At 46.9% G+C, this 27548-nt stretch overlaps 2 protein-coding genes and 1 pseudogene across 6 annotated transcripts in view; all 3 read left to right on the top strand.

Moving 5' to 3' along the window:
* The window catches only part of LOC132217212 (zinc finger protein 551-like), a 70471-nt gene extending 43982 nt beyond the window's left edge, over positions 1-26489 (top strand). The window contains exon 8 of the mRNA XM_059667289.1: positions 24532-26489. The gene's annotated coding sequence lies outside the window, so the exon portion shown is untranslated. The remainder of the gene's footprint in view (positions 1-24531) is intronic.
* LOC132216454 (zinc finger protein 501-like) overlaps positions 1-27548 on the top strand; it is a 135015-nt gene that overhangs the window by 22273 nt on the left and 85194 nt on the right. Inside the window, exons 1-4 of one of the 5 annotated variants that reach the window (XM_059665662.1) lie at positions 1116-2953; positions 3149-3272; positions 4530-4845; positions 22861-24390. In XM_059665662.1, the coding sequence (XP_059521645.1) occupies positions 2906-2953; positions 3149-3272; positions 4530-4845; positions 22861-24031 (1659 nt within the window). In that variant the 5' untranslated portion in view covers positions 1116-2905 and the 3' untranslated portion in view covers positions 24032-24390. Of the gene's footprint in view, positions 1-302; positions 380-1115; positions 2954-3148; positions 3273-4512; positions 6448-20913; positions 21038-22544; positions 24391-27548 lie in introns of those variants that run through there. The other 4 variants (XM_059665660.1, XM_059665659.1, XM_059665663.1 and 1 more) reach the window with 4 other exon arrangements.
* Positions 7515-7591, top strand: LOC132217721 (U4 spliceosomal RNA; annotated as a pseudogene).

Here is a 27548-nt window from a genome sequence, read left to right as displayed (position 1 = left end):
CACCAAGGTCATTGGCTGGCCTCCAGCCCTCCCCTGGACGTTTCAGCGAACTACATTACCCAGAAAGCATTGCGCACAAGTCAGAGACAAAGACTTCTGCCGCCCGCTAATCCCGATAAGGCGGGACTTCCTGCTTCCTCCTCGTGGCGGTCATTTTGACCGTTGTGCGTTCACGGAGTCTCAGGGCTCAGCCCACCTGGTGGAGAGGAGCAGGAGGCAGCGTCCCTGCCTTTCAGGGGGGATCAGAGGCTTGTTGGGCCTCCGAGCCTCCCGACTCCTCTCCGCCGACTGAGTTCACCCAGGTCACCCCATCGGACCCTCCAGCCTCAGGTGGGGGCGCCTCACAGGTCCCGCCGCCCAGGGCGCAGCGTCCAGCGCAGTGAGTCCCCGTGGGGCCCCGGGGTGTGAGGGGAGGAGGGCGACGGGCTGCGGGGCCGCCGGGGGAGGCCGTGGGGGGCTGAGCCGGGAGGGGGCACCCAGGCCTGGTTTGTGTCTAAAGGCGACAGAGAGGCCGAGCGGCGGGTCCGGGAGGAGGTTCACTTCCTGCTCAGGGCGCCGGGGCCGGGGTGGTTGTGGAAAAAGAGGGACCTTGGCTGAGGCAGGGTTCTCAAATTTACCAAACACTGCTCAGAGGAAGCAGAGAGAAGTGAGGGGCGGGAAGGGGGACCCTGTGAAAGGTAAGGTAACTGGCAGGCGGTGCACTGGACTGAGCCCTGAGGCGGTGCAGGGGTCTGGGTGAAGGTACAGAGCAGCCTGAGCCCCTGGGTCCTGGGGTGGGTGCCAGGCCCTCAACAGCCCTTTAGTTCCCACCGGTTCCAGTGGGCGCAGAGCCGCTGAGGGGGGTGGTTTGCAGAGCTGATTTCAGGGCCTCGCTTTTATTTTCTCTGAGGTCGTGGGGTCCTGGGGCTGTCGGCCCCTCTTCCAGCCTTGGACCTGGGGGCATTGAACTGACGCTCAGCCCAGCATCCTAAGGCCACGACTAGGGCTTCATGAAGTGGACCTGTTGTTGGCAACCAGTGGAATGAATTGAGGGAGGTCCTCCCAGGCACAGGGACCGGGATGTGCAAAGGCTCAGAGTGAAGAGTGATCTGTTTCAGGAACCAGAAGGTATACTTTTAGTATATATAGTTGACTTTAGACGTAGAAAGGAAGGAATTGAGAGAGAGAAAATTTGATGAGCAAGAAACAAGGATCAGTTGCCCCCTTCAACCCCTACTGGGGATCTAGCCCACCACCCAGGCATGTGACCTGACCAGGAATGGAACCTGTGACCTCTCAGCACATGGGTCACATGAACCAGGAATGTAGCTCACTTTATTTTTTTTTTAATATATTTTTATTGGTTTTTTACAGAGAGGAAGGGAGAGGGATAGAGAGTTAGAAACATCGATCAGCTGCCTCCTGCACACCCCCTCCTGGGGATGAGTCCGCAACCAAGGTACATGCCCTTGACTGGAATCGAACCTGGGACCCTTCAGTCCGCAGGCCAACACTCCATCCACTGAGCCAACCCGGTTAGGGCTGTAGCTCACTTTAATATAGGGAATCATGGGCTGGATTATAACGGTCTTAGTAGTTCAGAAAGGACAGTGTGAGTCTGAGGACTGGGTTTCCTGCTGGGACCCCCATTTGTGGGGAGTTGGGTGTCACAACCCAGCACAGGGACAGAGTGGTCATGTAGAGAGATGGGGATGGATAATGGTTTCCCAGTGGCCAAGGCCTTTAAAAGATGAGTGGACGTGAGATGAATTGGAGGCTGGAGAGTAATTCACACAGGATGAGGCTAGGGCTGGTACATAGTTACTTCTCTAAACTTACCAGGATTTTGCTGTGACCCTTGGTTTGGCCTGGGGGTTGCAGACAGGATTAACTTAGAAGCACGAGCGGCCATCTGTGAGACTCACTGAGCATGTGGTAGAGGGCCATGGGCGATGGGACTTGAGTGACGAAGGCTGTGACTGGTGAGTGCAGCTCCTGTAGAGGTGGGCTCTGGATTTCTGGGATCTGATGATGTTCTCAGTAGTTGAGGTGGAAGGAAAATACACTCATGGAGACAGGCCTTCAGGCAGGACTCAAGGCTGCCTCTCTGAGTGTGGACTATCAGAGCGGGGGTAGTACTTCATCCAGCTTGAATTGGCCAGGCATTCTGTGGACCACACATGCTGAGTCATAAGTAAAAGGCCAAGGAGATGACTATGGGGGCTGTGGCTGAGGGTGGGGGAGTGCAGGAGTGAGAGAGGTGTGGTAGGAAGAGTGGTGTGCACTTAGGTGGGCATGTGGATTCATGGCTGCAGGGCCCTGACATGGACATAAGAGGGAAGGAGGGTTGAGTCCAGTTCTAGTGGTGTCTGGATAATATATGGTCAATTTCAGATTAATTCCTGAAAAAGAGGTGTGTTTTGGTGCTACATGTTTGGTCCAGAGCTTAGGTGTCATATATGTGCTCACCTGCCTGCTGTTGTTGAGGGCTGGTACAGTGATCAGTAGGAATGAGGTAGCGTACAACACTCACCAGGGGTTGAAAATCTCCCCTAGGTGGACAAGATAGAGGGTGAGAGAGAAATACGTTACGGAGGAGGTGAACTATGATTTTGGAAAAGATGTTGGTTAGGAAACCACCGTCCTCATGATGGCATATTTGTGTTATGTGTGACGTTGTGCCTCTGAGGAGAAGCAGTGTGAGAGAAGTGTGGTTCAAGAATTATGTGCAGCAGGTAGTGCAAAGTGATGGCCTCCGCACCCTGGTTTTGGATTGAAAGGGTGAAGTGTGAATCTATGGTTTTTGGTGTCGTGCAGGGACAGTCTCAGGGACTGCAAGGATATTGCCTAACGACCAGCGTCGAATCACTCACCCTCCCTTTTTGGCCAACATTTATCCCTCCCCTTGTTGGTCACACCCGAGGTAATGGACAAGAGACATTGTGGCCTTTGGCCTAATGAGGCCCAGGTTGAGGTATAATCTCCCTTGTCATTGGTCTTTATTGTTGGGGAAGACACATAAGGAGAGGGTTTCCTTAGTGAGATCAAGGCCTGGTATTATTCTGATGTAGGTACTAGAGGGAGAGGATGGATGTGGAGAGTGGGGAGTATGACCATAAAATCCTAGAAGTGAAGCTGACCATGGACTGAACTGTCCCCCTTATGACAGGATATGAACTTTGAGGACGTGGCCATTGCCTTCTCTCAGGAGGAGTGGGGGCTCCTTGATGAGGCTCAGAGACTTCTGTACTGCGATGTGATGCTGGAAGTGTTTGCACTTGTCTCATCTGTAGGTAAGACCTTCTCATATGTTCTAGTGTCCTGAGGTGATGTCCGCTCTTCCTTTTCTCTATCTCAAAGCCAGACCATGGGCTCTGCTAATGCCCCCACATTCTCATCCAATGTGCTGTGGCTGCCAGTTGTGACCTGTGTGGAGAGCCCTGAGCAATGGACTCACCAAACATCCCTGAGACCCGTTGCCTCAAAAAGTGCAGTTAATGTCTGAGAATCAGGAAAATGCAGGCAGTTGAATGGGTCCCACTTTGCTCTTCAACTCCATGAGGGTGACTGTCCACATCCGTGGCTTCTGCCCCTTTTCCTAGCTAAAGGTTCTTTAAGACAGCTTGTGCCCGCTTATGATCATATCACGAACCATAGACTGTTCTTGTAAGACCCTACTTCAGTTGTTGTTTGTAGTATGTCCTCCCCAAATACTATTGCACATTGATTGCTCTGGCCCATGCTTTCTGCTCACCTCCATTGTCTTTCATCAGTAGTCGGAATATGTATGTTGTATGTATTTGTACTGTAGAAGGTGCATGGAGAACCCTGGTTTGTTTACAGGGTAACATGCAACATGGTCTCGGGGGAAGCCTCGCCCTGCTAAGTGGCAACTGGGAGCTAGGTATGACATGAGGGCTTTTTTCAGGTCACACAGAAACCTGCTCCTGTCCCACCATTTAGGTGCAGGTGCCACAGGCCACACCTTATTTCTATCTTTTCTTTCCTAAGCTTCCCACTTTGCTGACTTGTCATTTCTTCTGTGACTTCCTGCCTTTTGGCTTCTATCACCCCTGTGGCATTTTTATGTCACCTGATCCTCAGAGCTGCTCCCTCTGCAGTATTCTCCAACATGTGCCTCCACATCTGTTACAAGGTGTGCATAGTTGCTCAAGTAGTCCTCCCACACCAGCTACTCGTTTATTGAATTTTACTTGGAAAAGATGTAACCAGTGTACTGCACAGCTTGCCTGTGTTACCAGCAAATAAGCCCTGCTGAAGGCTGTTAGCAAAGGAATGCTCTGGAGATCCTGCTTCTCTTCCAGGTGGTACCTGTCATAATTGAGTCATATTTCTGGTCAGGTCTTCAGTGTTTTGTGATCTTCGGTGGCCCAGAACTTCTCAGCAGCCTCTTATTAATCCTTGTCACAGAGCTTTTATTTTCAGGCAATTGCATAGAACCAACATATTATGTGTAACACACTTTTGTAATGGGAGATTCCCTGTCACCACAGTCAACATTAACTTCCTCAGCATTTCTCTCTTTTCAGATTGTTGGCATAAAATGGATAATGAGGAGGCCTGTTCTGAGCACAGTGAATCTGTACAAGGAGAGTCACAGGGCAGGGCTTCTGAGACAGAGCCAGCAACCCAGAGGACCCATGTGTGTAAGCGCTGTGTCTTTGTGTTAAAAGACATTCTGCACCTGACTGAGTCGCAAGCAGCAGACTTTGAGCAGAAAGCCTTCTTCAGGGACGCATGTGTGAGAGACTTCTGTTTTGGTGCAAACCCTCACCGACCACAGAGGGAAGCCAGTGGAGAGAAGCCCTGGAAAGAAGCTGTGGACAGGGCCTCGTTTGTGACCAGGTGCAGCTTCTACTTATCTTGGGTGCTTTCAACCAGTAGGGAGGTTGGGGAAGACTTGCCCACGATCTCAGACCTTCTCCAGCACCAGGCCCCTCTCAACACTGGAGAGCCACACAGTGGCAGTGAGATTTCACAGGAATTTCTCAGTGGAAATAGTCATTATGATTGGGGTGAATGTGACAAAGCTGCCAGCCACAACCAGGAAGTTGTTCAGCATCAGGGTAACTGCTCTGAAGAAGTGAATTATGTGTGCAGCGAATGTGGGAATGTGTTTAGAGGAATGTTTAACCTCACGCAACATAAGAGAGAGCACACTGGAGCAAAGCCCTATGAGTGTAGTGAAAGTGGGAATTCATTCAGGCAAACCTCTGCCGTCATTGAGCATCAGAGGGTTCACACTGGAGAAAAAACCTATGAGTGTACTGTTTGTGGGAGGGCCTTCCGAAAAAGATCTCACCTCATTAAACACCTCAGAATTCACACTGGAGAAAAGCCCTATGAGTGTAGTGATTGCGGGAAATGCTTCAGGGAAAGTAGTACTCTCATTCAACACCAGAGAGTTCACACTGGAGAAAAGCCGTATGAATGTACTCTTTGTGGAAAGTCCTTCATACAAAGGTCTATCCTCACTAAACACTACAGAATTCACACTGGAGAAAAGCCATATGAGTGCAGTGATTGTGGGAAGTCATTCAAGCAAATCTCGGCTCTCAGTGTGCATCAGAGAGTTCACACTGGAGAAAAGCCATATGAGTGTAGTGATTGTGGAAAGTTCTTCAATGTGAGCTCTGCTCTCAATACACACCACAGAGTTCACACTGGGGAAAAGCCATATGAGTGTAGTGATTGTGGCAAGACATTCAGGCAAATCTCCCATCTCAGAGAGCATCAGAGAGTTCACACTGGAGAAAAGCCATATGAGTGTAGTGAATGTGGAAAGTTCTTCACTGAAAGCACTGCTCTTAGTAAACACCACAGAGTTCACACTGGAGAAAAGCCACATGAGTGTAGAGATTGTGGGAAGTCCTTCAGGCGAATCTCTATTCTCACAGAGCACCGGAGAGTTCACACTGGAGAAAAGCCATATGTGTGTAGTGACTGTGGTAAGTCCTTCAGACAAAGTTCTACCTTGACACGGCACCGGAGAGTTCATACTGGAGAGAAACCTTATCAGTGTAGTGCATGTGGGAAGTCTTTTAGGTACAATAGTCACCTCCTTTACCACAAGAGAGTTCATACTCTATAAAAGGCATGTGAGTGTCAGCAGGATTGTGGGAAGTCCTGCAAACATAGGTGTACCCTCGTATGACACCACAGAGGTCATATTGGAGAAATGCTACATCAGGGTACCTTCTTTTATAATAGATTAGTTCATATTTTTCATAATTTTATAGGCAGTATAAGGTTTATAAATTTTAAACACTGGTTTCCTTCATGTTACACAGGTGATTTGAGATTCAACACTAACATTTATGTGAATATGTAATCTTTCTTTTTGCTGAGTAGAATTGTGTTCTATGGATAACCACTTTGTCTATTGATCTGTCTGTGGTTTTGGTTAGTTCGACATTTGGAGTTTTATAAATAAATCTGCTGGGAATATTTGAGTTCGGTTCTTTCTACAGGTAAATGTTTTACTCATCAAACTATTGCAGTGTTGGTGAATGTTTTACATTGTAAGATATGCAGAACTGTGGGAATGGTTATTCCCTTTGCCTCCCACCCACCCACAGTAATGAAAATTCCAGTTTTTCCGTAAGCCTGCCAGCACATCTGATGGTTAATTTTTTCAACTAGCAGGTGCACAATGTGTACACTGTGAACCCATTTTGGTTTTAATAATGCTTTCCTAAGAATTTTTGATGGTGAGCATTTCTTCACACATTTATTTACACTATCTTTATCTCCTTTGTTATAATGTCTGCCCAAGATCTTTTGCCCATGTTTACAATGAATTTATTATTCTAACCAATAGGAGGAGAGTGTCTAAGACACATGTTTGAAATTCACTCATTCCTTAATGACTTGAGAGACTTCTTTGCTGTATGGAACTATTAGGTTTAAATTATAGAAATTTCTCTCTCTCAATTTTTAGTTTATTTACAATTCATAGCCCACTTGTACCATATATTTAATAAGTTTAATCTGCATTGTTAACTTTCTCCACCACTCCTTTTTAAGTATAAGCATTCAATAGTACATTAATTGAAGTATAGGTTTCTAGTATTTGTCAATTTTCCTGGTGCAAATACATTCATTGTCACCATGTTCAAACTGCCAAAACGATGTCCTTGAACATGGACATGGGAAAATATTTCAGTAGCATATCATTCTAGTTTATTTCCAACATGCTAATAAAGTAGCAATGAATGTGCTCAAGAACATCCCATATAATAAAAGGCTAATACGCAAATTGTCTCTTCAACCAGGAGTTTGATCAGGGGTTAGGGCTGGCCAGCAGGCCATCTGCCCTTGGCCCTCCCCACAGCCAGCCCTGCTCTTGACTGCCCCCTTCCCCCCATCGGGGCAGGGCAGGCCAGCCAACTACTTGCAGCCCCTCCTTCTGGCCAGCTGAGTGATCAGCCCCAATCAGGCGGGCGGCCAGACCCCCCCCACCTGTGCACAAATTCGTACACTAGGCCTCTAGTTGATAATAAAATGGTAAAATTAGCTTTGTGCAGTGGCAGTATCATAGCCAAGGAGATTTATCCGAGGCAAGATTATTGCTAATTGAAAAAAAAAAAAGGTAAAAAAATATATAAAATGATAAAATTATACTGAAGTGGCAAGTTTTAAATGTTTTTTAAAGTTTGGAATAAGTATAATTGATTTAAAACTTTAACTACATATATATTTTTTTAAATTGGTTTCAGAGAAGAAAGGAGAGGGGGAGAGAGAGAGAGAATCATTGATCCATTGCTTGTGGCACACTGCACACTGGGTTATCAAGCCCACATCCCGGGAATGTGCCCCGACCAAGAATTGAACCATGAGCTCCTGGTTTATAGGTCGACATTCAACCACTGAGCCAGGAGGTTAGGCAACAATATCTATTTTTATTGATATCAAAGAGGAAGAAAGAGAGAGAGAAACATCAATGATGAGAGAGTATCATTGATCAGCTGCCTCCTGCACACTTCCTGCTGGGATGGAGCCCAAAAGCTGATCGTGTTCCATGACCAGAAATTGTACCCTGACCTCCTGGTTCATAGGTTGATGCCCAACCACCGAGCAACACTGGTCGGGTTAAAACACAATTTTTAACTTACACTTTTGATGTTTCTGTACAGGCCTGCATCCCTGAAACCAAATTCCTCCCCTTTTCAGTGCTTTTTTTAAAAAAAAATAATTTTACTAAATTGCTGCTTTTTTTTTTAATATAGTTTATTGATTTTTCACAGAGAGGAAGGGAGAGAGAGAGTTAGAAACATCGATGGGAGAGAAACATAGATCAGCTGCCTCTTGCACATCCCCCACCGGGGATGTGCCCACAACCCAGGTACATGCCCTTGACCGGAATCAAACCCGGGACCTCTCAGTCCGCAGGCTGACGCTCTATCCACTGAGCCAAACCGGTTTCGGCTTCAGTGCTTTCTAATTGGCACATGGAATTACCGATGCAAGGACCTGGTCTACCTTTGTAATAGCTTATTTCATATTATATCCATATAAAGAAAACACTTATGAAACCCCATGAGTCCTATTCTAGCCTTCCATCACTATCTGTCATGGTAGTTCTTGTATCTATCTATTCTCAGGTACATTAATGGGTTATTTTACTTAAAATCCACAATATAACCCTAGCCAGTTTGGCTCGATGGGTAGAGCTTCAGCCTGCGGACCAAAAAGTCCCAGGTTCGATTCCGGTCAAGGGCACATGCCTGGGATTTGGGCTCGATACCCAGTATGGGGCGTGCAGGAGGCAGCCGGTCCATGATCCTCTCTCATCATGGATGTTTCAGTCTCTCCCTCTTCCTCTCTGAAATCAATAAAAATATATTTTTTAAAAAATCCATGATATATTTTGCCTTGGCCGAGTAGCTCAGCTTGTTAACACAGCATGTCAATAATGCCAAGGTTGCCTGTTCCATTCCCAGTCAGGGCCTATAGAAGAATCAAACCAGGAATATATATACTTAGTGAAACAACAAATGGGTGTTTCCCTCTCTTCCCAGTGTCCCTTCTCCAATCAATATGTTGATGTCTGTTTTTCACCAAATGTGTCCACACATGTGACCACCCACACAGCTGGGGACCCTGTGGTGAACCAGCCAGCAGGGTTCTCATGAGGGCAGAGCACACAGTGAGGGAGAGAACAGGAGGGGAGGTGCCCCTGCTGTCAGTGTGGAGGGTGGGGACGGGGCCTGAGCTGCACAGTCCTCTCGGGGGACGATGACACCTGTGCTCCCTGAGACTAAAACCCAAGGGGCCTGGAAAAGCTCTGGGCCTGGATGTGGCCCTTGTGGCCGCTTCACCCTCCGGCCAGGGGTTGAGACTGGGCTGTTTTGGACTCAGGTGGTTGAGGAGCCCAGATTCTCCCCCCCCCCCCCCCCCGCAAGTATTTGGGAGCAGCCCCTACGGCTCTGCCCCCAAATCTGTTCGCCTTTGGGAAGTCCTACCTCCCACCAACACACCCACACCCTTGCGCCCCACAGGCTTTGTTTGCATCTCTGTTTATGCACATCTGGGTAAGTTTCCACCCCCGCCCTGACCAGTCTGGCTCAGTGGATAGAGCGTCGGCCTGTGGACTGAAAAGTCCCAGGTTCGATTCTGGTCAAGGGCATGTACCTTGGTTGCGGGCACATCCCCAGTGGGGGGTGTTGGAGACCAGGTGTCAGCTGACACGGTCCTTGCACCTGAAGGGCTAGCAAGGCTGGGACCCTTACCCACACAGTTTCCCCAGACTTGTTTGGATGGCGGTTATCAGTAGAATGAGAGCAGCCTTTCATGGCTTACCAGGAAGTCTGTAACTATTTACTGAGATGTGCTGTACCGAGAATTTGTCCTTCCGCTCTGTCTCTCCCTTAGAGTTTAAGAGGAACAAAGAATACATTCCTCTTGACAGACCTCCTATTCGGTGTCTTGTGTATAAAAGGCATTGTGTGGTTAATAAACTTGCTGCAGTTCCTCAATTGAGCTGTAGTCCTCCCGATCCCACTCTCCTGTCTTTCTTTCTTTTCTCAATTCCCACCTCCCTACCTCAGCCCGGTTCAACCTGTCAGGCTGGCCCTGACAGGGGGCTGTGCAGGAGGCGGCTGATCAATGCTTCTCTCTCGTGGATCTTTCCAACACTTTATCCCTCTCCCTTCCTCTCTATAAAAAATCAATAAAATATATATTTTTTTAAAAAAATTCCACCCCCAGCCCATCCTGGAGGTCACATGGATTCCCCAGGAAATGGTGCTGTGTTTTAAATGGGGAGAATCTTCAACAATACAAGCCTTTCCAGAAGGCTTGGTCTCCACATGATACCACCTTGGGGGGATGAATTGCGGGTGGTCTCCCCCCTCGAGTTTGGCCTGTGCAGAGAAAACCCTTGCTCCTCAAGTGAGGTGATGGACTGCAGACTCTGGGACAATATACTATGGGATGTGAGGTGGAGGGATCAGAGAGATTGGGACCTGGAACAGGATTGGTGAGAGGGTTTCCTGCAAATGGGGGAGTGTGTGTGTGTGTGTGTGTGTGTGTGTGTGTGTGTGTGTGTGTGCGCCCCGCTGAGGCTGGGGGTGTTCTGTACCTGTGTGTTTCTGTGCTTGTGTTTTCTGTATGTTTCTGAGTCTGTGCACCCCAACAACAGGCAATCTCCAGAGAGGCTATGTAGAGGGCCACAGGTGCTGCTTCTGCAACTCCAGGTGAGCCCCTTCTGCTGCTGCTCTTCCAGGCCTCTGGTTTCCCCCTGGAGGTCCCGTCACAGGTGCCAGGGATGGATGAAGAAAAGGGTCAGTTCATAGAACCCCAGGCTGTGGGAAGGGGAGGAATTAGGGTAGACTCTGATGGCAGACTGGAGTTAGAGAGTGTGCATGGGGAATGTTTGTGAAGGACACTATGCTTCGTGGAGGAGCTGGGCATCCACGTGCCTTGGGAAGGAATGAGTGGGTGGGTGTATGTGGGGGGAGCTGAGCGGAAAGACTTCTAGGCTCCTAACCCCCCACTAGGAATGAGCAAGTGGATGTCCCTGGAGAGGGGTGTCCCTTGCCCATGTGAAAGCGAGGCTGACCCCTACGGGAGGAAGGTGCCTGAGTCTACTCGGTGCATCACTTCTGGACCCCTGGGTCCTAGTCAACTGAGGGTGCATGGCCACCCGGGACACAGGGGCCAGGAGGGAGAATTAGGCCCAGTGATCGCTGCACTTGTGGATGAGAACTATCGAGGGACCTGTTCGCAGTATGTATTACACAAGTGTCAGAAATGTTTAGGGGAACTACTGGCCACATGTTCCAAAGAGACCAGGCATCACGATGTATGAGATTTTATAGGCTGGTGTCACTTGTTGTAAGACTCTGAGGGGGAATTAGTATTGGGACAGGAACACTGTTTTCATAGAGCAGACACTGTAGTGAAAGTAGATGAAAAGTGCCTCTTCTGGACATAGGACCACATGATTCCAGGGCCGGTGGCTTGTATGATCTTTGATTACTTTGTGAGGACCTCCATCACTGTTTCCTGTAGCTGGAATCACTGGCAGAGAAAATAATCTGTTTTGTTTTTTTGTTTTTTTTATTCCCCTGACTCCTCTAGGGTGTTGACCTCAAGGTTGTTGCTCAGCAGGCATGACCTCAAAGCTAGAGGAAGGATAAACCTATGGTCAGTCCCAGGATGTGTCTTTTGTAACCAGTCAGCATTCCTATGGATTCCAATGGCCATAGTCTTCACTGCTTGACAACAGTGGCAAGGCTGTTCCCCCCAGCAAATGAGAACTGACATGCAACAAAGTGCACCTTTCTCACGTGTGCTATTTGGTGAGCCCTGACCTAGCGATAAAGCTGTGAAACTGTCACATGTGACATAAACTCACCTGTAACTCATACACAGGGTGGGGCAACAATAGGCTCACAGTTGTAAGTTCACAGAACACAGAGATTATTCTTTTAAAACATATTTTAGAAAATAATTTTATTCTTTTTTTGAGGGGAAGGAGAGTAAGAGGCTGGGAGAGATAAACATAGATCTGCTGCCTCCTGCACGCCCCCTACTGGGGATCCATTTGGGGATCTTCACTGACCTGAAATCAAACCAGAGAGCTTTCAGTGAATGGGGTCACACCCAATCAACTGAGGACACTGGCCTGGGCAGAGTTTCTTCTTCTTCTTCTTCTTCTTCTTTCTTCTTTCTTCTTTCTTCTTTCTTCTTTCTTCTTTCTTCTTTCTTCTTTCTTCTTTCTTCTTTCTTCTTTCTTCTTTCTTCTTTCTTCTTTCTTCTTTCTTCTTCTTCTTCCTTCTTCCTTCTTCTTCTTCCTTCTTCTTCCTTCTTCTTCCTTCTTCTTCTTCCTTCTTCTTCCTTCTTCTTCTTCTTCTTCTTCCTTCTTCTTCCTTCTTCTTCTTCTTCTTCTTCTTCCTTCTTCTTCTTCTTCTTCTTCTTCTTCTTCTTCTTCTTCTTCTTCTTCTTCTTCTTCTTCTTCTTCTTCCTTCTTCTTCTTCTTCTTCTTCTTCTTCTTCTTCCTTCTTCTTCTTCTTCTTCTTCCTTCTTCTTCTTCTTCTTCTTCTTTCTTCTTCTTCTTCTTCTTCTTCTATTATTATTATTATTAACTAGAGGCCCGGTGCACAAAAATTTGTGCACTCGGGGGAAGGGGGTGTCCCTCAGACTGGCCTGTGCCCTCTTGCAGTCTGGGACCCCCCGGGAGATAACTGCCTGCTGGCTTAGGCCTGCTCCCGGGTGGCAGAGGGCAGGCCCAATCCCTAGGTGCAGCCCCTGGTCGGGCTCACAGCAGGGCCAATTGGGGAGTTGGGGCGCCTTCCCCTGTCATGCACAGAGCAGGGCAGATTGGGAGGTTGCGATGCCACCCTCAGTCACGCTCAGTGTAGGGCCAATTGGGGGGTTGGGGCACTGCCCCCTGTCACACTCAAGGCAGGGTCGATGGGGAGGTTGCGGCACCACCCCCTGTCATGCACAGAGCAGGGCCCATCAGGGGGGTTGGGGCTCCATACCCTGTCACGCACAGAGCAGGGTCAATCAGGGGGTTGGGGAGCTCCCCCCTGTCATGCACAGAGCAGGGCCGATCAGGGGATTGAGGAGCTTCCCCCCCACCTGTCACTCACAGAGTAGGGCCAATAGGGGAGTTGGGGCACCGCCCCCTGTCACACTCAGGGCAGGGCGGATCAGGGGGTTGGGGGCGCCGCCCTCTATCACCCACAGAGCAGGGCCGACCAGGGGGTTGGGGCACCGCCACTGTCACACTCAGGGCAGGGCAGATGGGGAGGTTATGACTCTACCCCATCACACACACAGCAGGGCCCGTGGGGGGGGGGTGTTGGGGCACCGTCCTCTATCACCCACAGAGCAGGGCCAATCAGGTGGTTGGGGCGCCGCCACTCTCACACTCAGGGCAGGGCCAATGGAGAGGTTATGGCTCTACCCCGTCACACACAGAGCAGGGCCCGTGGGGGGCGGGGGGTTGGGGCGCCTTCCCCTGTCACGAACAGAGCAGGGCCGATAGGGAGGTTGTGGCCCCGCCCCCTCTCACACACAGAGCTGCAGGGTGATCAGGGGGTTTGGGCGCTGCCCCCTGTCACGCTGATCCCGGTGCCGGGAGGCCTCACGGCTCCGCTGATCCCGGTGCTGGGAGACATATTACCCTTTTACTATATAGAATAGAGGCCTGGTGCATGGGTGGGGCTGGCTGGTTTGCCCTGAAGGGTGTCCTGGATCAGGGTGGGGATCTCCACTGGGGTGCCTGGCCAGCCTGGATGAGGGGATGGTGGCTGTTTGCAGCTGGTCACACACCCTTCAGGGTGGGGGTCCCCACTGGGGTGCCTGGCCAGTCTGGGTGAGGGGATGATGGCTGTTTGCAGCTGGTCACACACCCTGCATGGTGGGGGTCCCCACTGGGGTGCCTGGCCAGTCTGGGTGAGGGGATGATGGCTGTTTGCAGCTGGTCACACACCCTTCAGGGTGGGGGTCCCCACTGGGGTGCCTGGCCAGTCTGGCTGAGGGGATGATGGCTGTTTGCAGCTGGTCACACACCCTTCAGGGTGGGGGTCCCCACTGGGGTGCCTGGCCAGTCTGGGTGAGGGGCTGAGGGCTGTTTTCAGGCTGGGACTGAAGCTCCCAACCGCTCCTTTTCTTCTTCTTTTTTTTATTCTGGGCCAGCTTTAGCTCTGAGGCCTCGGCTGCTGAAAACAGGTTTCTGGCCTTTGTTTACCGTCTGTATTTGATACAATGTTGTGGTCCGGCTGGCTGAAGCCCCGCTGCTGAGTAAAGCAGGTTTCTGGGGTTTTGTTTAGCTTCTTTATTCGCAACATAGTTGCTTAGAGTTGCAGCTGAGAGGCCGGCAAGTCAGGCAGGAACATTGGAGTTCTCCGTCACTGAAGCAAGCAAGCCTCCCTGTTCGCATCAGCTGCCTGGCTGCCGGCCGCCATCTTGGCTGCCAGTTAATTTGCATATCTTGGCCCTACTCTGTGAGTGACAGGGGGATTAGCCAATGGGAAGGGTAGCGGTCGTATGCCAATTACCATGTTTCTCTTTTATTAGTGTAGATTAAAGTATTATTTTCCATACCAGCAACTCAAAACCTACTTTTGCCACACCCTATATTTTCCTAATACCCTGTTGTAATCTCTTTCTGCCTTTCTCAGCCCTCCATGCACTCATGGATTCTCCTTTTTTACAATAGAATAGTTCATGTTGTTCATAATTTTAGAGGCACTGCTTGGTGTGTACTCTGTAACAAATACTTGTTTCCTCCATGTACACAGTCATTTTGAGTTCAACACAAATGCTCATGTGAAAAGATAATTTACCTATTTCTGAGTAGTACTGTGTTCGGTGAATAACCACTTTATCTATTGATCTATTTTTTTTGTTACTTCTGGGTTTGGGGGTATTATAAATAAATCTTTTGGGAATATTTGCATTCAGTTCTTATATAGACATGTTTTACTATTAAACTGTTATGTAGGTGAATGTTTTATATTTAAGGTATGTGAACCTGTTAGCCAATATGGTCATACCCTTTGCTTTCCCCCTAACCCATAGTATATAATAATTCCAATTTTTCTGCTACTCTGCAAGAACACACAATGGTTAACCTCTCAAATTTAACCCTGGAAATGCATATAATGTTAACGCACTTTTGTTTTAATTCCATCTACCTAAGAATTTTTAATGGTGAACATTTTTTCATACATTTAATTGCACTGTTTTTATCTGCTTTGTTAAAATATCTGCTAAGAATCTTTTTTAAATATTGTTATTGATTTCAGAGAGGAAGGGAGAGGTAGAGAGAGATAGAAACATCAATGATGACAGAGAATTATTGATTGGCTGCCTCCTGCACATCCCCAACTGGGGATCGAGCCCACAACCCAGGCATGTGCCCTTGACTGGAATCGAACCTGGGACCCTTCGGTCCACAGTCTGATGCTCTATCCGCTGAGCCAAACCAGCTAGGGCAGAATCTTTTCAAATTGTCTAAATAAATTTGTTATTTTAACTGAAGGAGGACTGTGCGGCATCTAAGACAAATGCTTGAATTTCCCTCATTCCTCAGTGATTCAAGTGACTCCTTTGCCATATGGAGCCATAGGTTTTGATTCTTGGAAGAAAAATTGTTTTACTCAGTTTTTTAAATAATTTTTTTATTGATTAAGGTATTACATATGTTTTACTCAGTTTTAAATCTATGTACAACTGAAGCCAAATTATACCATATACTTACATATTTAATCGGCATTGCTAACATTCAGAGCCACTCTTATTTAAGTCTAAGCATCTAGCAGGGGTCCTCAAACTACGGCCCGCAGGCCACATGCAAATACAAATATTGTATTTGTTCCCGTTTTGTTTTATTACTTCAAAATAAGATATGTGCAGTGTGCATAGGAATTTGTTCATAGTTTTTTTTTAAACTATAGTCCGGCCCTCCAACGATCTGGGGGACAGTGAACTGGCCCCCTGTTTAAAAAGTTTGAGGACCCCTGAAGGGTGTCCCAAAATTCACACAAGATTTTAATTTTACGCCATTTGTGCCATAAAGTGTTGCCAACGGTAAAAACAAAAACAAAAACAAAAAACAAAAAACGTGATAGCTGACAGTTCAGGGTTATTAAAAATGGAGCGCTACACGAAAAAACAATATGTTTTCATTGTTGAGCAATATTTTAAAAATAATGAAGGTTTGGCAGCTACAGTTTGCAATTTTCATGCAAAATATGGTCGGAATAGTGATTTAACTTCATCAACTGTGAAGAGATTAATTAAAAAATTTAGGGAGACTGGATCAATTAGTGATCTTGAACACTCTGGCCGTCCTTCAACAAGTCGTTCAACACAAAACATCGAAGCAGTTCGTGAGAGTGTTGTTGAGAGTCCAAGGACATCAATTCGGCATTGTGGTCAAGAATTGGACATTTCGAGAAGCTCTCTACAGCGTATTCTCACGAAAGATCTGCATCTTCATGCTTACAAAGTTCAACTGACTCAGGAACTGAAGCCTGCTGACCACACACAGCGAAGAGAGTTCGTTGAATGGATTATGGAACAAGAACAAGTGGATGGTGATTTTTCCAAAAAAAAAGCATCTTCAGCGACGAGGCTCATTTTCATCTTGCTGGCTTGTTTAATCGACAAAATTGTTGCATTTGGGGTTCAGAAAATCCACGAGTGATTGTTGAGAAACAAATGCATCCACAATGTCTCACTGTTTGGTGCGGATTTGGGGCTAGAGGACTATTCTTCAAAAATGCAGCTGCTCAGGCAATAACAGTTAATGGTGCTCGCTATCTAGACATGATAATCCATTTACCTGATGTGCTATTCCTTACATAACCCCATACTTTATGAATCAATAAAAAATTTACAATTTTTAATTATAAACCTGTGTTTTCTATCAAAATTACTTCTTGCGTGAATTTTGGGACACCCTTTACTAATACATTAAATGAAGTCTAGGTTGCCGAAACTGGTTTGGCTCAGTGGATAGAGCGTCAGCCTGCGGACTGAAGGGTCCCAGGTTCGATTCCGGTCAAGGGCATGTACCTGGGTTGCGGGCACATCCCCAGTGGGTGATGTGCAGGAGGCGGCTGATCGATGTTTCTCTCTCATCGATGTTTCCTACTCTCTTTCTCTCTCCCTTCCTCTCTGTAAAAAATCAATAAAATATATTTTTAAAAAAATGAAGTCTAGGTTTGTAGAATTTGTCAATTTCCCATACTCTCATCATGGTCAGTGTTAAACTGCCAAAGTGAAAGCATTGAATATGCACATGATAAGATATTTCAGTAGCACATCATTGTAATTTATTTCCAACAAAATGATACAGTTGCAACAAATATGCTCCAGAAATTTCATAATAACACAGTAAAATTATTGGGAAGCCTCAAGTTTTAAACCTTTTTCTAAAGTTTGATTTAAGTACAATTGATTTAAATCATACATTCAAACAATATTTTTAATTGATTTCAGGGAGGAAGGGAGAGGAAGAGAGAGAGAGAAATATCAATGATGAGAGAGAATCACTGGTAGGCTGCTGCCTGTACCTCCCCTCTCCCTGGGAATTGAGACTGCAGCCCATGTATGTGCCCTGACCAGGAATAGAACCATGACATCCTGGTTCATAGGTCGATGCCCAACCACTGAGTCCCACCAGCTAGGCTATAGTATTTTAAAAAATATATATTTTTTTAGTTTTATTGCTTTAAGTATTACAAGGGGTATTACATATGTCTCCTTTTTTCCCCCGCCCTTGACAATCAAAAAATATTTTTTTTAAATGTGTATTTTTTATATTGTCCTCAAGCTCCCAGTGTGGGGCCTCAACACAGATACTCACTCACCAAGGTCATTGGCTGGGATGAGGCCTCCTATGGGTCGTTGCTAAAACTACATTACCCAGAAAGCACTGCGCCAGAGTCAGCCGGGTACGGAGCATTTTGTGACCTGCACATCCGGTTAGGGCGGGACTTCCGGCGTGCTCCCCCCGTGGCCATTTTTAAGGCTCCCGCGGGTTCGCAGACTTCCAAGCTCTAACGCTCTGGTGGCGAGTAGGAGGAGGCGTGGGAGGCAGCGGCCCTGCCTTTCAGGGGGGTCAGAGGGTTGTTGAGCCCCGTGGTGTTGGGGCGTCCGAGGCTCCCCGACTCCTCTCCGCAGACAGAGGCCCCTCGGCCTCACCCCATCGGACCCTCCAGCCTCGGGGCCGGCGCCGCGCGGGTCCCGCCGCCCAGGGCGCAGCGTCCAGCGCAGTGAGTTCTCGTGGGGGACCCGGGGTGTGAGGGGAGGAGGGCGACGGGCTGCGGGGCCGCCGGGGGAGGCCGTGGGGGGCTGAGCCGGGAGGGGGGCACCCCGGCCTGGTTTGTGTCTAAAGGCGACAGAGGGGCCGAGCGGCGGGTCCGGGAGGAGGTTCACTTCCTGCTCCGGGCGCCGGGGCCGGGGTGGCTGTGAGCAGCGGAGGGTGAGGCCAGAGATGCGGGTCTGAACGTCCCCACAACCGCCCCGAGGAGGAGCCTCCTCCACGAGAGGACAGAGGTGAGGGCGGAGGAGGGGCTGTGAGCACAGCAGCCCAGCAGGGGCGCCCTGAGGACCAGCCCTGAGGAGGGGCATCTCCGCGTCAGGTGACCGCGGGCCTGAGCCCCTGGGTCCTGGGGTGGGTGCCCGGCCCTCAGCCCTTGAGTTCCCACCGGTTCCTGCGGGGGCAGAGCCGATGGGGGACGGGGCTGGGGGGCTCCTGTCAGGGCCTCAAACCATCTTGGCCTCTGAGGTCCTGGGGCTGTCGGCCCCTCTTCTCGGGGGACCTTGGACCTGGGGACCTTGTAGTGACACCAAGCCCAGAGTCCTCAGTCCAGGTCAAGGGTCAGATGAGTGGCAGCTGGTCTTGGGAGCCAGTGGAATTCTGAGTGACAGGTCCTTCCGTGCACGGGCTCCAGAATGTGCAAAGGCTGGGAGCGAAGACTCAGCTGATTCAGGGCCGAGCAGGGGTCCATTTTGTGAAAATAGGAACTGGAAACAGTGGGACAGGAACCACGTGCAGAGGGGCTTTGTGACCACGTGGGTTTCTGTTCTGCTGGTGATGTGGTCATTGGGGTCATGGGAGCAGTAGAGCAGGTGACCTGTCCCATTAGACTCCTGGGGCTGCAGCCTGATGCACAGGATGGGTTTGAGGGCGGTGGTAGGAGGCCCAGGACGGAGGCTGCTGTGATAGCGCTGGTGAGTGTGAGGGTACCGGGAGCACAGTGGTGGTTGTGGGTGTGGAAGAAGCAGTTGCATTATGGATCAGGGTTGTAGCTGTGGCCACCTGCATTTCCTAATTTTGAGGATTGGAGAGAGAGGTAAGAATCAGAGATGATGTAAAGGTTTGGATTTTGCACCTGAAGGAATGAAAGCATCAACTGAGATGGAGAAATTCATAGTGGGAAAAGGAATGTTCATGAGGAATATAAAATCTTTTATTTTTGCCTATTAAGTTATGAGATATTTCAGAGACCAGTTCATGACCATCTGGAACTCTGAGAGTAGTTCAAGATGAAGACTACTTAAAAAAATAACCATCTGCACCAGGGAGGAATTGAAGGTCACCTATTTTTATTGGACGTAGAAGAGTAATTCAAAAGGTTAGACTGTGGCTAGTTTATATTTCTTTCTTAAACACTCACCCAGATTTCTTGTGACCCTTTGTGTGGCTTTGTGTGTTGCATCCAGTTTGGTTGATTTGCTTATGGACGGGGGGGGGGGAACATCTGTGAGACTCACTGAGCATGAGGTAGAGGTCCATAGGCTGTGAGTGGAGAAGGGACATCAAGTGCAGCAGCCGTAGAGGTGGGCCCTGGGTAACTGAGATCTGATGTGGTTCTCAATCGGTGAGGTTGAAGGAAAAAAGAAGTTGGGAAGGAGGCCTTCATAGCAGAACTGAAGCCAGGGTCTTGGGTGTGGGCAATGAGAGTGAGGTTATTACATGATACTGTTTGAACTTGCCATGCAGTCTCTGGAACACACATGCTGAGTAATGACTAAGACCAGGGAGATGTCTATGGGAGCTGGGGCTACGGGAGTGCAGGTGTGAGAGAGGTGTGGCAGAAGGAGTGATGTGCTGTTGGAGAGGGAGTGTGAATTCATGGCCACAGGTCCCCGATATTGCCATAGAGGGAATGAAGGTTGAGTCCATTTCTGCTGTTAACTGGGGAATTTTAGGGTAACTCCTGAAAAGACGGGTGTTGTGCCGCTACATGCCAGGTCCAGAATTCAGGTGTCATATAGGTACACACCTGCCTGGTGTTGTTGGGCTGATACAGTGATCAATAGGAATGGGATAGCACACATCAGTGTCACCTGGGCTTAAATATGTCTACTGGTTTCGAGAAGGTGAGTTAGAATTTTGAAAAACGGTGATGAGAAAACAACCCGTCCTCTTCCTGGCCTGTATGTGTTGTCTTTGAAGTGGTGACTCTGGGAATAAAGGTGTATGAGAAAAGTGGGATAGGAAGAATTATGTGGAACAGGTAGCGCAAAGTGTTGGTCTCAGCAACCAAGATTGTAATCGAAAGGTGACCAGTGATGTTTGTTTATCAGGGTTTTGGAAGGAGAATTTGTTGGACAACAAGTATATCGCCCCACAGGACCAATGTCAAATCACTCACATTACTCTTTATGGCCAACATTTATCTGTCCCCCGTGTTGGTGACACCCATTGTGTTGACCCTAAATGTGAGGCCCTGAGGTCAGGTATCATCAATCTGGGCATCCTGCTCTATTGCTGGGGGAAGACGCAGTATCAGTAGGAATATGAGGAGAGAGTGACTCTGATGGATGCAAGGCCTGCTGTTTTCTGTGATGTGGGAGTGGATATGGGGAATGGGAAGTATGACTAAAGTAAAAGCCTAGGAGAGAAGCTGATCATGGACTGAACTGTCCCCATCACGACAGGATATGGACTTTGAGGACGTGGCCATTGCCTTCTCTCAGGAGGAGTGGGGGCTCCTTGATGAGGCTCAGAGACTGCTGTACTGCGATGTGATGCTGGAAGTGTTTGCTCTTGTGTCATCTGCAGGTAAGAGCTTCACATGGTCACAGTGTCCTGAGGTGATGTCTTCTCCTTTATTCTCCAAATGTAGGTTTCTCTCTCCCACAGCCAGACCACGGGCTCTTCCATTTTATCCCATTATCCTGTCAAATGTGCTGTGGCTGAGAGTGCTGAGTGTGTGGAGAGCCCAGAGCAAAGGACTCCATGAACGTCCCTCACACCCACAGCCTCAGATAGGACAGGCGTTGTCTGGGGGTCAGGATTGTTGCAAATAGGTTAATGGGCCCAGCTTGCACTTTCTCTTTCTGGGAGGGTGTCTGTGTCCACATCCATGGCTTCCACTTCCGCACCATTCCTTCAGCTCAAGGCTCTTTGTGAGTGACTGTGCCAGGTTATGGTCTTCACTTGCATGAACCATGGCGGGGTCTTGGAAGACCTCCTTCCATTGTTTGTAATATTCTGTTTCCTGAATACCATTGCAGACTGTCTTGCTCTGGCCCAGTGCTGCCTACTCACCTCTGTTTTCATTCTTTCTTTTTTTTCTTTCCATTTTTTAAATATATTTTATTGATTTCAGAGAGGGAGGGAGAGGGACAGAGAGATAGAAATATCAATGATGAGAGAGAATCATTGACTGGCTGCCTCCTGCACGCTCCCTAACTGAGGGGCATGAGCCCTTGATTGGAATCGAACTTGGGACCTTTCAGTCCGCATGCCAAGGCTCTATCCATTGAGCCAAACCGGCTAGGGCTGTCTTTCTATAGAACTCAGAATATTTGTGTTTTATGAGCTTGTACAGTAGAAGATGCAAGGAGAACCCTGTTTTTTTTTTTTTCCCCAGGGGGAACATGCAGCATGATCTAAAGGGTTGCTTGGCCCTTATGAGTTGCAACTGGTGGGAGGTATGAGATAAGGGTGGTGCTTAGATCATACCAGGATCCTGCTCTTGTCCAACAGAGTTTAGGTTGAGGTGCCACTGCCAGCAGCTCATATTTCTACCTTTTCACTCCCATGCTTGACACTTCGCTGACTTATCTTTTAATCTGTGACTTCCTGGTTTCTGGCTACCTTCACCTTTTTGCCCTTTTCCCAGCACCTTTTCCTCTGAATTGCTCTATCTGAGGTATTCTCAAATATTGATCTGCACATGTGTTATGAGATGCACAGATGTGCTTCACTAGACCCCACTTTTCATATCTTGAATTTTACTTGGAATAACATGTACAGCTTGCCCATGTCGCCAGCAGACAAGCTCTGTTGAACACTGTTAGCAGAAGCATGAGCAGACTATCCAGCTTCTGTTCCATGTAGTGCTTGCCATGTTTGTTTCATATTTTGTTTGAGATCTTCCTTGTATGGTTATCCTCAGTGGCCCAGATCTTGACAGCAGCATCTTATCAACATTTCCCTCGGATATTTTGCTGTCAGACAATTGCATGTAACCAACATGTTAATGTGCGACACACTTTTGCAATGAGACTTCTCCCTGGCACCACAGTGGACATTCATTTCATCACCATTTTTCTGTTTGCAGGTTGTTGGCATAAAACGGATGATGCGGAGGCCTGTTCTGAGCAGAGTGCATCTGTACAAGTGGAGTCACAGGTTAGTGTTTCTAAGTCAGCTCCAGGAACCCAGAAGAGCCATCGGTGTGGAAGGTGTTTCTCTGTGTTAAAAGACATTCTGCACCTGACTGAGTCACAAGCGGCAGACTTTGAGCAGAAAGCCTTCTTCAGTGACACACGTGTGAGAGACTTCTGTTTCAGTGCGAACCCTCACCTGCAACAGAGGGAAGCAGGTGGAGAGAAGCCCTGGAAAGAAGCTGTGAAACGGGCCTCATCTGTGGCCAGGTGCAGCTTCTACTTATCAGGGCTGCCTTCATCCAGTAGGGAGGGTGGGGAAGACTTCCCAGCCATCTCAGAGCTTCTCCAGCACCAGACCCCTCTCAATACTGAGGAGCCACACAGTGGCAGTGAGATTTCAGAAGAATTTCTCAAAAGGAAAAGGAATCACCAATGGGATGATTGTGAAAAAGCAGCCAGCCACAACCACAACCTTGTTCAACATCAGGAAGTCTGCTCTGGGGAAGAGAGAGATGAGTGTAATACATGTGGGAAAATTTTTACATGTACCTTTAACCTCAATAGACATAGGAGAATTCACGCTGGAGAAATGTCCTATGAGTGCACTGACTGTGGGAAGCTGTTCAATCACAGCTCTTCCCTCACAAGACACCACAGAGTTCACACTGGAGAAAAACCTTATGAGTGCAGTGAATGTGGGAAGCTGTACAATGACAGGTCTTCCCTCAGAAAACACCGCAGACTTCACACTGGAGAAAAACCATATGAGTGCAGTGAATGTGGGAAGTCCTTCAATGAAAGGTCTCATCTCACTAAACACCACAGAGTTCACACTGCAGAAAAACCTTACAAATGTAGTGAATGTGGAAAATCCTTTAGGTGCAGTTATGGCCTCTCTGTCCACAAGAGAGTTCACACTGGAGAAAAGCCTTACAAATGTAATGAATGTGGAAAATCATTTAGCCGCAGCTATGTCCTCTTGACCCACCAGAGAGTTCACACTGGAGAAAAGCCATTTGAATGTAGTGATTGTGGGATGTCCTTCAGTCAATACTCTAACCTCTTTAAACACAACAGAATTCACACTGGAGAAAAACCTTATGAGTGCAGTGAATGTGGGAAGTCCTTCCGTCACGGGTACTCACTCACTAAACACAACAAAGTTCACACTGGACAAAAACCATATAAGTGTAGTGAATGTGGTAAATGTTTTAAGGAAAATACTCATCTCCTTATCCACAAGAGAGTTCACACCGGAGAAAAGCCCCATCAATGTACTGATTGCGGGAAGTGCTTCAGGCAAAGATCTAACCTCATTCAGCACCTCAGAGTTCACACTGCTGAAAAACCTCATGAGTGCAGTGAATGTGGGGAATCTTTTCGCTTCAAATATGTCCTCGTTCAACACTTGAAAGTACACGCTGGAGAAAAGCTTTAAATGTGCAGGGAATGTTTTACTTTTCTCAGAATAACACCAGAGGAGATGCTTTTACCCCCATTTACCTGAATGCAAACCCCTTTATCAGAACATACTCTCTGCTAGATGCCTCCTAAGTTTCAGGTATAAGTGACGCTTTCAGAAAACGCATCCGACTGGCTAACCTACTCAGGCCTACAACCTGATTGATGTCACTGTGTGGAAGCTATTTTACCCTAACACTTGGCTCTCCTGAAGAGTGTGCATCCGTCACAACCCCTGCATACTCTGGGGCTGTGCTTGAGAAAATTATGAATATTCCGAGCTCCTGTGCGAACCTTCCTTCCTTTATTTCTGACCGGAGAATTGACCTGATCCAGGTTTCATCCAGAGCACCCTCCTCAGCTAAGTGCTACCTCCTTCAGGGCATTGTGATTCTCATTGTGTGTGATGAAGTGTTTCAGGTTCTAATTCATCAACCTGCAAACCTCTTGCTGCCCTCTGCTCTGGTTTATGTAAAGCTGTTTTTCCTTTAATTTTGTTGGTTCTATTCTCTCCCTGGGACGATTGAAAGGAAAGATGTGATGTGTCAGCATGGACAGGTGAACAGATATGGTGGGTCCCAAACTTTGTGTGTGTTGGAAGGCACAGCTTGATGGCAGCAAATCACTCTTTCTCCAATAATGGCTGATTTTGTGTTGCCGACCAAGGCCTTGAGAGAGAGTTTGCATGACTTTGTGGTTCTAATTTGCTCTCTGGTGCCTCTTACATTGTAGAGCCAGTGGTCGCCCTGAGCAGGCTGCCTTTATTGTGCTCCTGTGAACAATATGAAGTATATTCTCTGTTCACAGTATGTATTACACAAGTGTCAGCAATGTTTAGGGGAACTCTCTACGTGCTCCAAAGAGACCATGCGACATGATGTGTGAGATTTCATAGGTTGGTGTCATTTGTTGTAAGCCTCTGAGGTTTAATTATTATTCGGACATAGACACTGTTTTCATAGTCATAGCAGACACTGCAGTTAAAGTAGATGAAAAGTGCCTCTTCTGGACATAAGTCCACATTATTCCTGGGCCTGTGGCTTGTATAATGTTTGATTACTTTGTGAGGACCTCCATCACTATTTCCTGCAGCTGGAGTCACTGGCAGAGAAGATAATCTAACCTCATTCAACACCTCAGAGTTTCTTTGGATTCTCCCGGTCCCTCTAGGGCAGCAGTTCTCAACCTGTGGGTCACTACCCTATGGGTCGGGACCACTTTGGGGGTCAAACGACAATCGGAAAACACATATATAATTACATATTGTTTTTGTGATTAATCACTATGCTTTAATTATGTTGTTTGTAACAATGAAAATACATCCTGCATATCAGATATTTACATTACGATTCATAACAGTAGCAAAATTATAGTTATGAAGTAGCAACGAAAATAATTTTATGTTTGGGAGTCACCACAACATGTATTAAACTGTATTAAAGGGTCGCGGCATTAGGACAGTTGAGAACCACTGCTCTAGGGTGTTGACCTGAAGGTTGTTGCTCAACAGGCAAGAACTCAAAGCTTGAGGAAGGATAATGCTGTAGTCAGTCCCAGGATGTGTCTTTTGTAACCAGTCAGCACTCCTCTTGATTCCAGTGGCCATAGTCTTCACTGCTTGAAAACATTTGCTGCCACTGAGGCAAGGCTGTTCCCCCAGGAAATGAGAACTGACATGCAACAAAGTGCACCTTTCTCACATGTGCTCTTTGGTGAGCCCTGACCTAGAGATAAAGCTGTGAAACTGTCACATGTGATATAAACTCACCTGTAACTCATACACAGGGTGGGGCAACAATAGGCTCATAGTTGTATGTTTGGAGAAAAACAGAAATTATTCTTTTAAAAAATATTTTAGAAAATAATTTTATTCTTTTTTGGGGGGAGAGAGAGTAAGAGACTGAAGGGAAAGGTAAATATAGATCTGTTGCCTCCTACACGCACCCTACTGGGGATCCATTGGGAGATGTGCACTGACCTGGAATCAAACCAGAGACCTTTCAGTGAATGGGGTCACACCCACTCAACTGGTCGGGGCAGAGTTTATTCCTGTATTCCTATTATTATTATTATATTAATTAATGTATCATTTTCCATACCAGCAACTCTAAACCTACTTTGTGCCACACCCTATATTTTCCTAATACCCTGTTATAATCTCTCTTTCTGCCTTTCTCGGCCTTCTATGCATTCATGGATTTTCTTTTCTTTACAATAGAATAGTTCATATTGTTCATACTTTTATAGGCACTACTTGGTGTGTACTCTGTAACAAATACTCGTTTCCACGTACATAGTAACTTTCAACACAAATGCTTATGTGAAAAGATAATTTACTGATTTCTGAGTAGTACTGTGTTCGGTGAATAATCATTGTATCTATTGATATTTATATGTGTTTTGTTATTTCCAGGTTTGGGGGTATTATAAATAAATCTTCTGGGAATATTTGCATTCAGTTCTTATATAGACATATGTCCTACTTTCAAACTGTTGTGTAGGTGAATGTTTTATATTTAAGATATGTGAATCTGTGAGCCAATATGATCATTCCCTGTGCCTTCCCCCTAACCCACAGTATATCAAAATTCCAATTTTTCTGCTACTCTGCAAGGACATACAATGGTTAACGTTTTCCAATAGTAACCATGGAAATGCAAATAACGTTAACTAGCTTTCATTTTAATTCCATCTACCTAAGAATTGTTTATGGTGAACCTTTTTTCATACATTTATTTGCACTATCTTTATCTCATTTGTTAAAATGTCTGCTGAGAATCTTTTTAAAGTTGTTTAAATAAATTTGTTATTTTAACTGAAGGAGGACCGTGCACCATCTAAGACATCTGCTCAAATTTCCCTCATTCCCCAGTCACTCAAGTGACTCCCCTGCCATATGGAAGCATTGGTTTTGAATCCTGGAAGGAAAATTGTTTTACTCAGTTTTAATGCTATGTACATCTGAAGCCCACTTATATACTTATACATTTAATGTGCATTGACAGCATTCGGAACCACTCTTATTTAAGTCTAAGCATGTATTAGACATTAAATGATATCTAGCTTTGCAGTATCTATCAATTTCCCTGGCAGAAATACTCTCATCATGGTGAGTTTTAAACTGCCAAAATGATAGCATTGAACATTGAAATGAGAAGATATTTCAGTAGCACATCATTGTATTGTATTTCCAACAAACTGATATATTAGCAACAAATATGCTCAGGGACTTTCATAGTAACACACTAAAATTATTGGGATCCTCAAATTTTAAACCTATTTTAAAGTGTGATTTAAGTACCATTTGTGTAAATCATACATTCAAAAAATATTTTCAATTGATTTCAGAAAGGAAGGAAGAAAAAGAGAGAGAAACATCAATGATGAGAAAGAATCACTGGTAGGCTGCTTCCTGGACCTCCCCTCCCTGGGAATTGATCCTGCAACCCATGTCTGTGCCCCGACCAGGAATAGAAACATGACTTTCTGGTTCA

Source organism: Myotis daubentonii, chromosome 15 (genome assembly GCF_963259705.1).
Source record: "Myotis daubentonii chromosome 15, mMyoDau2.1, whole genome shotgun sequence".
NCBI lineage: Eukaryota > Metazoa > Chordata > Mammalia > Chiroptera > Vespertilionidae > Myotis > Myotis daubentonii.
Note: the sequence above shows the minus strand (reverse complement) of the source record. Positions and strands in the feature narration are given on the sequence as shown.